This window comes from Argopecten irradians, chromosome 6, assembly GCF_041381155.1.
Source record: "Argopecten irradians isolate NY chromosome 6, Ai_NY, whole genome shotgun sequence".
Lineage (NCBI taxonomy): Eukaryota > Metazoa > Mollusca > Bivalvia > Pectinida > Pectinidae > Argopecten > Argopecten irradians.
The window spans coordinates 15,187,704-15,201,122 of NC_091139.1; the positions used below are offsets into that span (position 1 = coordinate 15,187,704).

At 34.8% G+C, this 13,419-nt stretch overlaps 1 protein-coding gene across 7 annotated transcripts in view; it reads left to right on the top strand.

Moving 5' to 3' along the window:
- LOC138325114 (erbin-like) overlaps positions 1 to 9,853 on the top strand; it is a 72,399-nt gene extending 62,546 nt beyond the window's left edge. For 3 of the 7 annotated variants that reach the window (XM_069270550.1, XM_069270557.1, XM_069270551.1), the window contains 8 exons: positions 280 to 402; positions 1,438 to 1,549; positions 1,921 to 2,996; positions 3,359 to 4,100; positions 4,457 to 4,632; positions 5,343 to 5,435; positions 8,169 to 8,243; positions 8,799 to 9,853. In XM_069270550.1, coding sequence (XP_069126651.1) covers positions 280 to 402; positions 1,438 to 1,549; positions 1,921 to 2,996; positions 3,359 to 4,100; positions 4,457 to 4,632; positions 5,343 to 5,435; positions 8,169 to 8,243; positions 8,799 to 8,903 — 2,502 coding nt within the window. In that variant the 3' untranslated portion in view covers positions 8,904 to 9,853. Of the gene's footprint in view, positions 1 to 279; positions 403 to 1,437; positions 1,550 to 1,920; positions 2,997 to 3,358; positions 4,101 to 4,456; positions 4,633 to 5,342; positions 5,436 to 6,211; positions 6,303 to 8,168; positions 8,244 to 8,798 lie in introns of all 7 variants that reach the window. The other 4 variants (XM_069270552.1, XM_069270556.1, XM_069270553.1 and 1 more) reach the window with 4 other exon arrangements.
- The last annotated feature ends 3,566 nt before the right edge of the window (positions 9,854 to 13,419 follow it).

Genomic DNA, 13,419 nt, shown 5'->3' on the forward strand with positions numbered 1-13,419 from the left:
CTTAAAATTTTCTCAACTTAATTTCAAAATGTTTTACATGTCACCAAATGTATTTAGTTTTACATGTATTTGGTGGTGATATTGACTTCTTGAAGATTTGTTTTCAGTAATGGAACCCAACCCCCCCCACCCCCAAGAAAAAATATATAAAGAGAAAAACAAAACAGAAACCTGTTGAAAATCTACTGTGTTGTCCCGTTACCCTGATGCTTCAAGCTGTTGTAACCCACACTAACCCACTAATACTAATACCCTCTGTCCTGGCGTTGTGTGTTGTAGAGTGGACATGGCATTGTGTCCAGTTCCGCTGACCACGGTGATGTGAGAATGCGAGAGGCGAGGATCGCCAAACCCTCCTCTCCTACACTACAGGAAACCCACAGACTGTACAAGTTTGACCGGGTATGTCGTCCTAATTCACCTCACTAAAACTTCTAATCATGATCCTTTAATTGTTTAACTTGTCTTAAAATATACCTCCCAATCGTCTTTACCAATATCCACTCTTTTCTTGATCCCTATCACTCTCTTCGTCATCTCTTCTCATGGTATTCTGATCATTTAGCCATCTTTTTTTCCATTTCTTCATTGCACTCTTCTTTTTTGCTGATCATCAAGAATGCACTTTCTTTCAATCTGCAAACTTCATTCCTTTCATTTACCACCAAATCGAAGGCTTTTGTATTTCCTCTCTCATCCATGCATGCATCTGTCATTTTCATTGTTCATCTAACTACCTCGACTTTGTTTACCATCAAAGTTATCTATCTACGTCAATGATTTGTTTTTGCAATCCAATTTTTCATTCCTTTTCATGGACATCCATCTTCTCATCATCTTCTCATCCTACAAATCCTGTCATCATCAACTCAAACTTCCATTCCTCACCTCATCCATCTCTCATTCTTTTTCATATCAATCTTGACACATTTTCACACCTTCGAGCCTAAAGTAACTCCTACCTGTAATCAGCAGACATTCCGCTAGGTGAGACAGGTTTGTATAGTGTACCTACCACCTCAACAACATATTCTGACAACAGGTAGTAACTTATTTTCGCGGGCTAATAATTTTCGCATATTTGGTGGGCAATACGAAATCGCAAACAAAATGACACTAAATTGTTTCAAACACAAGTAAGTAGAATCATAATAGCTTATATTTAAAAAACTAAATCATTATGTATTATATTGTAGGGTAAAAAAAAACGAAATTGAGTCACAGCGAAAATAAGTTGATCTACGGTACTGTTTTAAATACATATGACAGTTGTAGACTTTCATGTACAGGGAAACATTTCTGTACTGAGGAAAAAAGGCATTCTAACACTAGCTTTCACTTTCTATTGAAAATATTATCTGGTTCAAAGGAACTCGCATGTGAAGCTACTGAAATATTAAGAAATGAATTTATTTATTTGTGGCATTGTATTGACAGGAGAAGCTAGCCAAGGATAAGGCTCGCATGCAGCAGAACCGTCACAGTTCACCGGACACGTTTGTCCTTGACCTGTCTCAGTCCAGTCGTCCCGACAGCCCAAGGAAAGGAGGTATAGTAACTCATGAGAATGGAAATATTTCGACAAAAAAGAAATATCTTATCAGATAAGTAGCAACTCATATAGCTACTTTAAGAGTTTCAAATTCTAAGCGAATTGAAATTTGTAGTAAATCAAAATTACGAGCAGTTTTTCCAATTGACCCATGGTCAGGCAATGTGTAGCCATGTCTTGTACCTGTTCAATGTCGGAGCAAACATGGTAGCATACAAAATACTAAGTCACATGCAGTTTGATTGACACCTGATGATCCAGTTGATAAATTTGTGTTCACCACAAGATTTAGCAGTTATATTGATTTATGGATTTAAAAGGAAATGAATTTTAATTATCTGTTGAATGCCGTAAATTTGATGCTTTAGGTAAACTGTCTACCAGGAAACAAAAACAGGACGAGGATGATGGTGGATTCTCACAGAGGGACTCTTCTAAACTGTCTCATCACAACTCAAACCCCGACATATCTGTTAAGTCTCCGGGTGTGTCGTCTGTGGGTGTATCCGCTCGGACCAACAATTCAGTCGGGGTGACCGCGAGGAGCTCTTCAAACCAAAATGACTCTCGAAACATGCCTGGATTTGCCTATGTGAATCCTAAAGACTTGGAGGCATCCTTTTCTCAGTACAGCATGTTTGGTCGATCTGTCGACCCATCTTACCATAGTAACAAGAAAGGATACCATAACAACCAGCACCGTGGAGGTCGACATCGGACGCGAGATTACGATTCTGACACAGGATATCGTAGTGAGACAGAAGTGGCTAGGTTTCATAGACAGCAAGTTCTTGCTCAGCAGCATGAACGCCGTGGTTATGAGAGTGAACGTGAGTCCGGATCACGGCGATGGAAAGGTCGTGATGGTTACTCCAGTGACCTTGAATGTTACCAAGGTCGTGGCGGAGATTCTAGAGACATTGCTTTTAGAGGAGTGCCAATAAATCAACAGCATAATGCGAACAGTCTTCCTTACGACCTGAACGATTCTCAGAGACAGCTAAATCACTCTGCGCATAAGACATCAAATCCACATCTAAATATAAAGGGCAGTGATATGTACTTGGACAGTATGCATATGCAAGGTAGTGATTCATATAACAGTGGTCAGAAACCTCAGACGAGGAAGTCTGAACCGTATATGGACCGATCCTTATCTCACCCGCCCCACAACATGGACCGATCCTTACCCCTCCCCCCACACAGTGTAAATAGGACTTTACCCCCTCCTTCCCCTAGTCAGTTTCACAGAAGTAAAATTGTCGACCAAAGTACTCCTACGAATGCGGAACCTCCGCAGGGCTTCCCAGCAGGAGGCTACGAAAGGTCAAGGTCGAATAGTGCTAGTGGTAGTCAGGACGATGGTGATGTGAGAGTGTCTGACCAGCGAAGGGATATTTACAATGCGAATAACACAAGGGATTTTCCTAATAGATCAAATTCGGTAAGTGTCTTATAGCAACTGAAATTATATTCTGAGGATACTTGTCACACCAAATATTTTTTTATTATGGGACATTTTATAGATTAAAAAAAGTAGAATTTTCTATGAAGTTGTATAGCAAAAATCAATGATATTTCAGATTAAGATTTGAAAATAATTTTATTTTTTTATATACTAGCTGGCATTTAATTTTGTAGGTTTCATCAAATCAATATTTTCACTTAAACAATTAGATCTAGACTAATTAACCAGAGTTCCAACTTGGACTCAACTATTTCTCAGAATGTGGCGGTATTCAAATTAATATTTTGAATGTTAATTAATTGTATTGAAAAGTAATTATTGTTATGCTTTTCTTTCAGTCCAATCAAAGTAATGGTGTGCCCCCTCCATACAAACCAGCTCCCCCGTATGTCTCGTCCCCAGGGCAGAAGAAACTCCCTCCAACCCCCAACAGAAATTCACCGTATGGTGTCTTAAATTACGACAGAAGGGGTAATAACTCCCCCACAATGCACCAGAAATTGTCGGGGATGACAATTCAGGAACAAATGGAGAACAAGCCGGATGATAAATACGCGGACGTTAATAGAAATATGGATTATAGTCGTGGAAATCCATCGAGACAGTTAGAAAAAGAGTTCCACTATGCAGACAGAAATGGCTCTGACGGTTTGTCCGATTCTCACAATGACTCCCGTACCTCACACGATGAGTACAAATTTAATTATAATAGTGACCCCTCCACCATGTCAGTGTCACCTGATAGGTCAAGAACTCCTGTGTCAGGATCGTTTGACGAACATAGAGACTCGCCGCGGGAGTCAGGCTACAGCAGTAGAGAACACAGTAGTCATAGAAACTCGCCGTACGACACACCACAAAAATACGACCAGCACCCCCATCAAGGACTATACCACCACATGCATCAGGGGTCGTTTGGGGACAGCAATGACGGTCGCATGGTGTCCAATTGTGATGACGGTAATGCGTTTGAGAATAGTAACTCAGAGCCTACTTCCCAGGTATCTAGCTCCTCAGATAGTGGGTACTATCATGGGCAGCACTTTGAAAAAACAACAGATACTCCGACAAAATATTCAGGTAAGTTGGTGATACATTTGTTTATCTGATATCTTGGAAATCTAAGCATCGTTTTCTTGTTCATTGTGACTGAGTGGGCTATGTAGTAAATGTCCTTGTCAGCATGTTTCAGTGAGATAGCACTACAAAAAAGAACAAGAGTTCCACTGTTACAAGGAAGCACAACACGCATATACCACAGCCTATCAAAACATACAGACATCCTTTTTAAGCCCTGTCCTTAATTCGCTCTTCTTAAAAGAGTTTAGTTGACGGCCAAAATCTTTTATGAGGGTTGAGGTCTCTGTGTTTACCTGACAGACTCATGTCAGATTCTATTTATATCATTCTTAAATGAAAAATGATTTTCCCTACAGATTACAGCTATCCACAGGAGCCCCGACACGTTAAGTCTCCAGGACAACAATATCCCTACACACCATACGCCACTCCAGTACGGGCATCTCCCAGGCCAGGGGGGGCAACTCCCGATCAGACCCGAGAACCTCGACAACAAATCAAAATGATTCAGAATGACTTGAAAGGGGACAAGGTGAGATTTTAGAGGATTTGGTGTATAAGCTTCATTGTACAGAATATAGAACATAGCTGTGTGGCAGCTTTTTCATCATGCATGACTTCATACCATAATATAACCGGGGTGCCTGTCAAATGAAGCGTTATCTAAATAAAATTTCTGTTGATGTGTCGCTGTCTTTTTCAAACTTTCATGACATTGGTATATACCTAAATTTTCATTTTATTTTAAATACAATTTTTTTATCAATTTTCAAATCAAATTTTAGTAATCAAATTCAATTTAAATTAAAGATGACATATAATGAAGTTTGAATAACTTAAAAGCTTCATTTGAAAGTCTGTTCCTGTATATGCTATCATGTTATATTTATTACATTATAAATGTCATAATTTATCCATTTAACATGTGGTTTTCATTTTTGATTTGTTTTCACATAATTTTTAATTTGATAACTTATAAATAATTGCTGGTAAACTAGAAACGTGTAGATAAACGTTTGGTACTAGTTGAGTTTGGTTTTGTTTTCACCGAAATTTTTAATTTTGATAATTTTTAATGGATGCTTGCATTGGTACACTCACAACCGCTGGTATCTATGGGTACCTGTAGCGAGTCTTTGATAATAGTTTGTGTTTTGATTTTGCTGTTTTAGTTTTATTGACACTAATGCATCACAATAGGTTTAGATCAGTTTACATCTATTTGAGGACGTTGTATTTCAGTTCCGTGTGACAATTAAAAAGAATCCTGGTCTAGGGTTCAGTATCGCGGGAGGATATGGTGCCCTTGGCAACCCCTACAGAGCAGGAGATAAAGTGAGTGTTTGTATTTCTCTGACCTTGACCCAATCTCAAGGTCATATTCGAGCAATCATTTGGTCAGGAATAAGAAATTCCTGCTTTTTATTGGCATGAATGTCAAGCAAATTAATTGAGGTTTAGAAGACGCGGGGTCATTTATATTAGTTAAAAAAAGAAGAAAAAAGTTTGATGATAAATTTCTCCAGGCTAGGTTCTAGCAGATGATGGATGTGACTTTCCTGTATCTGAAATTCATTCTGGAGTTCTTTCGTTTAGAGATTTATTAATGCCAGATTTTAATTGTTTAATTAATTAATTAGTCAGCTGCATGTAATTGTGCATCATTCTGTGTTTGGTTTCATTAGCTTATTAACATATTTCTACCTAACGCTTGCTTTAGTTAAATACTAACCATGATTTTAAGTGTATTGGTTTGCTGATACAGTGGATTAAATATGTAGGCTAGTTCTACTAACAGAATCATCGACAAAATCACTATAAAACAGGTTGGCTTTAAGTAACAGTTTTCTGCTTTCTTTTTTTTAAACTTTTTCATTTTATTACAAACCTTTGATTTCTTTAATCATATTTTGGCATTTCTTATGTATATTTTTCTATCATGATAACATTTACACAATATGCTTAAAGATTATAGTTCAGTTATTATGAGATATTGCACAAATTTATTTTGATTCTTTTAAATAAATAAAAGCATGCACGCATTGATTTTTCTGTTCCCGTGATTTTGGTTGAAAGCTTTGCTTTGAGTATCCATGCTTTTTCTCCTTTAGCTATCAAACATTACAGCAGCAGCGTCATCAGCAGCAGCCGTGGACGATACTTATGTAGAATTGAAATGGGAGCCCAGGAACGCTTCCTGTGGTGAGCCCCTGGGGGTCGGGGTGAAACCCTAACTACCCCTCCCCCCTAGTGTTATTTACCGACCTAATCCTAATATTGTATGACATCACCAGCTCACTCTTGTGTTGTACTGCTGTGGCTAAAATCCTTTTCTTGTAATTATTGATGCGTGAACAATTAAAATGGTACAGGGAAAACATGCAAATAGTCTTAAAATACTGATAAAATTTCGATAAGAATCCAAAATTATTTTATATTCATTAAAATTTCAGTTTTCATTTTAAAAAAAATTGTAAAGCATTATATTTCAAAATGAATATCATCATGATAAAGTACATTATTTGAACTAAATATCAATTTATGCATTGAGCTTAAATAGTAGTATAATCCTTATGTGTAATTAAAAAAATATATAATATATTTGTATATATATGAAGATCAAGCTAAAATAGTACAAGACCAGGTGTTTCGAAAGAGCATGGTTACCATGCTCAAAGTAAAACAAAAATATCACATTAATTATTATTGTTATTCAAAGTTATCAACTATTACAAGTATTTGTTTATGGTGTATCATGGTAAATCTTGTTCTAACCAATTTGATATATATTTATGAAATTTTTGTGTGTCAAAATATGTATAATAAAACTAATAGCTTATCAAAATGTTTTGCAAATCATAGGACATGTATCATAAATTAAAGGTTCAATTAATTGTTTCTGTTAATCATGCCTAAGAATTATTGATGACTGATTCAAATTAATTGATATAGATAATAATTAGGATATTCATAGTAGTTAAAAGAATTAGACATATGATGCATAGAAATATATGTTGATCTCGAGTTCTTACTATTGTCTGCTTTAGCTATTAGTTTCCACATATGTTAGATTCATGTGTTGAATCTGTAGTTTCTGCAATCTGCATGTATATATCTACATTTGTACATTCAATTGTGAAAATAAAAAATGTCTGGAACAATGAAATTTTTGCAAGAAAGAAATATCAAATTTGATTTGATTTACGTCATGATAATTTCATCATGGATTTGATGAAGGAAGAGGGAAAAAAATGAAAATCAAAATAATAGACTAGTGTTTCATAAGGCTAAGATTTTGTTGTGAGCACTTTGTTGAATTAGATTTGTGTTTTAGATTTCGCTTGATGTAATGTGCTTATTTATGATGTTTTGTTGTGTGATGTAAAATACATGGTATTAGCCATACCCCTGCACCTCCTTATAGGTAGCCCTTCACTAGAACTGTTGGCATGGTAACCAGTGTTTACATATTTATGGGTCAGAGCATGAGCATGTGATATACTTTTTCCTAATTTCTAATTTGCAGGAGTGAAGTTGGGATTGTTCTGATTTGTTTTAGGTGTTTTGTTTGTTTGTTTGGGTTTTTTAAACAAAACATAGGCATAAATATTTCTAGATAAATATAAAACTAGGTGTAAAAGAGACTTGAGTCTTTGATGCATGTTTAGGCCAAATTGCTGTAACTTCCATTTGTCAATTATGAAAAGATGAAAGGTGAAAATCGGCTGCTATGATGGAAATACTCCTTCTATAGTGCACTCATATTTTCAATTTATTCTGTTCTTTATTTGATTTAGTTTTTGACATTAAAATATGCAAGATATGATCAAACATAACAATTCAGATGATAATTTTAAACAAAATCTGCTGATGTTTTCAAGATTTATGTCATATTTTTGCAGCTTGACTGAGATGGTCTGAAATATTTACTTCAGTTTGTTCATATTTAGTTTAATAGTACTAACAAGTATTGGTTGTACGTTGGAATACTAACACACAGAGCTGTTTGTCCACTACACATCATTCTGGGTTTTACATTGTTCTAACAGTTTAAATTCTACACTCCAGGGTATCTTTGTGACAAAAGTTCAATCCGAAGGACCCGCAGCTATGTCACTTAGTCCAGGGGATAAAATCCTTGAGGTAGGTGCAATTTTTAAATTTCTATTTTGAGGGGATACGGATGACAAATTACATATCTGTCAATAATGAAGATTGTTCTTATTGACCAGAAATTTGAGGAAAGTTTGGGTTGAAATACTATAGAATGTATATAAACACCAAGAAAAGGTCCTTAATGAAGCTAGTAATGTTTTCTTCTGAAACGAAAGTAAATATTAGTGGTTCGTTAAGATTGATCTACTCGGTTACAGAAATACTGCTGATTAAAATACCGTCCTTAAAAGGTGGAAAACTGGTTAATGACAAGTAGTAATATGGCCTAGATAGATAAAGAGACATTTAAATGAGTATGACATCTGGTTACATATCTTAAGTACTATAAAACACTCCATTTGACAAGTAACAAATCCCTTAAAAAATAGGACATGGGACTTGAGAAGTCTATATATACATGGAAAATATGAATACATGATCAATTTAAACATAATTTCCTTTAGTTTTCTTTTGAAGTTTTACTGATTTTCATTGAATAAATATTTAACTTGATTATTGATATTTAACTTTGAATTTTTTTAGGTGAATGGTCATGACTTCACGAAGATCCACCACGATGACGCAGTGTCTATCATCAAACAGTGCAGTAGTGTGTCCATGAACATTGAGAGGGTTTATACTGTATGATAGGTACAGTATGGTAACTATAGAGATTGTGTATGGTTACCATGGAAACTGAGGAGTAAAGCTGTATGATTGGTACAGTATGGTAACTATGGAGATTGTGTATGGTTACCATGGAAACTGAGGAGTAACGCTGTATGATTGGTACAGCATAACTGGAGATTTTGTATGGTTACCATGGAAACTGAGGAGTAACGCTGTATGATTGGTACAGCATAACTATGGAGATTGTGTAATGTTACCATGGAAACTAATCTGTGTTTTTATGAAAATTTGAGGATCCAAAGCAAGCTAAATCTTTCCAAGGATCCACCAGCTACCGGTACTTGAAGGGATGGAATATTTCCTGATACATCAATATTGTTAATGCCATGGAATTTAAGACATTGTGTATGTGTTGTAAATGTGGAAGGTACTCAACTGTTAGGCATATTGAAGTGTCTACAAACTATGGCAATGGCTATCAGAGACTAATCCTACAGGGAAGAACTGGCCAGAGACTGATTGGTAGAGATATACATGGTTAACCCTACAGGAAAGAACTGTCCAGAGACTGATTAGTATAGATATATATATGGTTAACCCTACAGGAAAGAACTGCCCAGAGACTGATTGGTAGAGATATGTATGGTTAACCCTACAGGAAAGAACTGTCCAGAGACTGATTAGTAGAGATATATATGGTTAACCCTACAGGAAAGAACTGGCCAGAGACTGATTGGTAGAGATATATATGGTTAACACTACAGGATGCTGGCCAGAGGCTGATTGGTAGAGATATATATGGTTAACCCTACAGGATGCTGGCCAGAGACTGATTGGTAGAGATATATATGGTTAACCCTACAGGAAAGAACTGCCCAGAGACTGATTGGTAGAGATATATATGGTTAACCCTACAGGAAAGAACTGGCCAGAGGCTGATTGGTAGAGATATATATGGTTAACCCTACAGGGAACTGCGGAGTGCTGATAATATGGTTACCCAGAGACTGAGATATGGTTACTAGGAGGCAGAGACTGATTGGTAGAGATATATATGGTTAACACTACAGGAAATGCTGGCCAGAGACTGATTGGTAGAGTTATGGTTACCCATATATATATATGGTTAACCCTATTGGAATGGTGGCCAGAGACTGATTGGTAGAGATATATATGGTTAACCCTACAGGAAAGAACTGCCCAGAGACTGATTGGTAGAGATATGTATGGTTAACCCTACAGGAAAGAACTGGCCAGAGACTGATTGGTAGATATATATATGGTTAACCCTACAGGAAAGAACTGCCCAGAGATTGATCGGTAGATATATATATGGTTAACCCTACAGGAAAGAACTGGTCAGAGACTGAGTGGTAGAGATATATATGGTTAACCCTATTGGAATGGTGGCCAGAGACTGATTGGTAGAGATATATATGGTTAACCCAACAGGATACTGGCCAAATTGTCTAGTCCTTACTCTCAGTGGAGAGACTGTATAATACATATCATGAGATTGGATTGTGACATGACTTGCCAGTGACTTTAAACATGACTTGATACAAAATGCAACTTTTGATAGCATTACATTTGTGAAGACTGGATACATGTATCAAAAGGTAACATATCATCCATTGATGTGAAATCTGCCATTTTGTATTTCTATGAATTTGTAATTGAAAGATGTCCATTACAGAATCATGAATTGTTAAAAAAGAAAATATTGATAGGGCACTGAATAAATGATGATTTTAAAAGAACAAACTTAATATGTTGAGCACAAAGCTTTGTATTACATTAAAGAAAGAAATCCATTTGAATCAAACAGCCAAAAGACTGTGATATTACCTAATTATGCATGCAAGAGATTGATGGTCAATTTCACTATGTTTTATAAAAGTATGATATGCCTTTATGTATACATGTATAGAACAATATTTTTTACATTTTTTTAAAGAGGGAAATCCGGAGAAAATCATATTGCTGCAATAGCTAACTTATATATCGACATATCTATTTTCATGATGAAATATATATAATGTTTCCAAAGAAAATATCTATTACAGTATATTTAAAGGCCCACTACCTTTCCGAAACAGTTTTCAATTTTTAAAATGGAAGGTAAAACGATATTGATAATTTTGAAGAGTCGCAAAAATTAAGCTTACCGTTAATACTACACTTAATTATCACCTTTAACTTGGTTAAGATAAATTACATGTTAATTTTCATAAGGCGGGTCGAGTTATTATACTGCACGTTAGTTGATTAACACTGTGCCAGACGGCAAACCAACGAAATGAATCGTCACTGTTAAAATAGATTATGCAGGGAATCTTGCATTTGTTTGGGGTTGTTGTCTCATCTTAGATCATTGATATAAATTTTCTTATGTTATTGTTGTTTTTAAGAAACGTTTAGTTTTTGTTTTGGAAAGGTAGGGGGCCTTTGAATTTAAAGTTAATAACACGAATCTAAAAAAAAGAGATGTTTTCCTGGACAAATCTACAAACACTAAACTGCAAAAATGTGCTATATGAAGTAAGTATGAAGTGAGTTGCAGTAAGTTTTCTGTTTTAAAAATGTTAATGATAAATATAATCAAAAATAAAACTACAAGTAATGCACTGGTGTCAAATTAATAAAACAATGTTGTTCGAGTAAGACCACTCCCACCCTCTGGTAATTGTGATGTCAAAATGGTAATTGTGATGTCAAAATACGTTCACATACCAAAATTTGTACCACCCTCTGGTAATTGTGATGTCAAAATACATACATACACCAAAAATTTTCCAGCAGAATGATCAAAGTCAGGCTATTTGTACAGTAATGTATATTATAATGTTCACATATGTGGTCAGATGATGATGTATATTCATAATACAGTATAATATGTAAATAGAACGGTTAAATTATTCATTACTCCTACTTACATGTGTATGAAAACTCCAAATCATTGATGGCAGCTTTTCATTGGTTTGTTTTTAACCTGTCAAACATATCATTGAATTTCTAACCTGTTCACCCTAGAAGTAAACATGGAATGGTCCATGTCAAGGTATGGGCTGGTCTATGTTGTTACTTTAGGGTACACAGACTAGAGATAACAATAATAAAATGTCAAAATGTCATAAATTAAACTTGTATATATATGTACCATTGTAGTATATTTTTGTATCTTATTTAACAACAACAATAAAGCTTTCCTGGTATCATTATTTAATGCTGTATACTTTTTTGGCAATTTATCAAAACACTTAAAATTACTAAGTGAAACAAAAAATATGAAAAAAATATTACTGAAGAAAAAAAATATTAAAATTATTAAAAATTATTTGATGTTTTTTGTTGTTTGTTTTATTCTAAGAAATCTACAGTTGAATAAAATAACCAAATAAGGACATGAGATGTTGGTTGTATCTAGCTATATTAGAACAGAAGTGTTCAAACTAGAATAATAAACAATATATAATGCTAACTAGTGTCGATCCCTCTCCTTTCCTATCTAACTTATTCCAGTTTTAAATGATTAATAATTACCCTTTTCCCATTTTAATGCCATCATTTTTCTGATTCCTATTCCTATTTAATAACCATAATATTGTACACCCGTCTCCCTATTCCAATTCTTTTATTAGAATGTGAAGACGTTGTTTTTAGAGAAAAGTTTACCAGAAAATATTTTGTAATAACATTCCTATGCAATGCATAATGTCCGTATTCATTTACAGTACCACATCAAGAAATATCAAATATGTCAATATTCAAATGAGAAATATTTTTGTTTCTTATGAAATTCATTTCTGGCTAGAAGATAAGTATGCAAATGTATGGAGCTACGTTTGTTAAAGTTATATGTGCTGTAACTGGGCGAAAATTTTGGCATGTTGATTTTTCTTCATTTCTTCAATCTATTGAAAATCATAAGGTTTGATTAATTAAGCTGTGAAAATCATTAAAATGGCTTCAGATGCCTTATAAACGTTAGTTACAACACAGAAATTATGTACTGGAAAATTGTTGTTTTTTTATGCCTTATATATATTTAGATGGAAACTTTCCTGAAGAAATCGCTTTATAATTACTAATAACATTGTAAAAATGTTAAATGAAATTGTAGACCACAATTTGGCTTCATGGTCTGACCGTAGGTACTCATTTTGCTTTACTATAGATGTACATATAATGATTTTTGGCAGTACTGCTAAAAATCATTTTCTGCTCCTATTTGTAGTTGTGAAATTAAAACCAATGCATTGAAAGTACTGTAATTTTCAAAATGTTAATAACTTTTGGGGATGAATAACATATTAAAAGCTTATTTTGATTCGTGAGTATGAAAAATACGGCACATATAACTTTAAAAAAAAAAACGGTTCCATATACGGTGTAATTTCCAGAATGAGAGTTATCCTTCCTTACATTCGTTGCAAACAACGTCTTCATTAATATTAGAGGTACATACACCTTCATAAATGACTTCCGGCTTTTACACACTGTTCAGTTGGAGATAAGGACACAAACACTACAG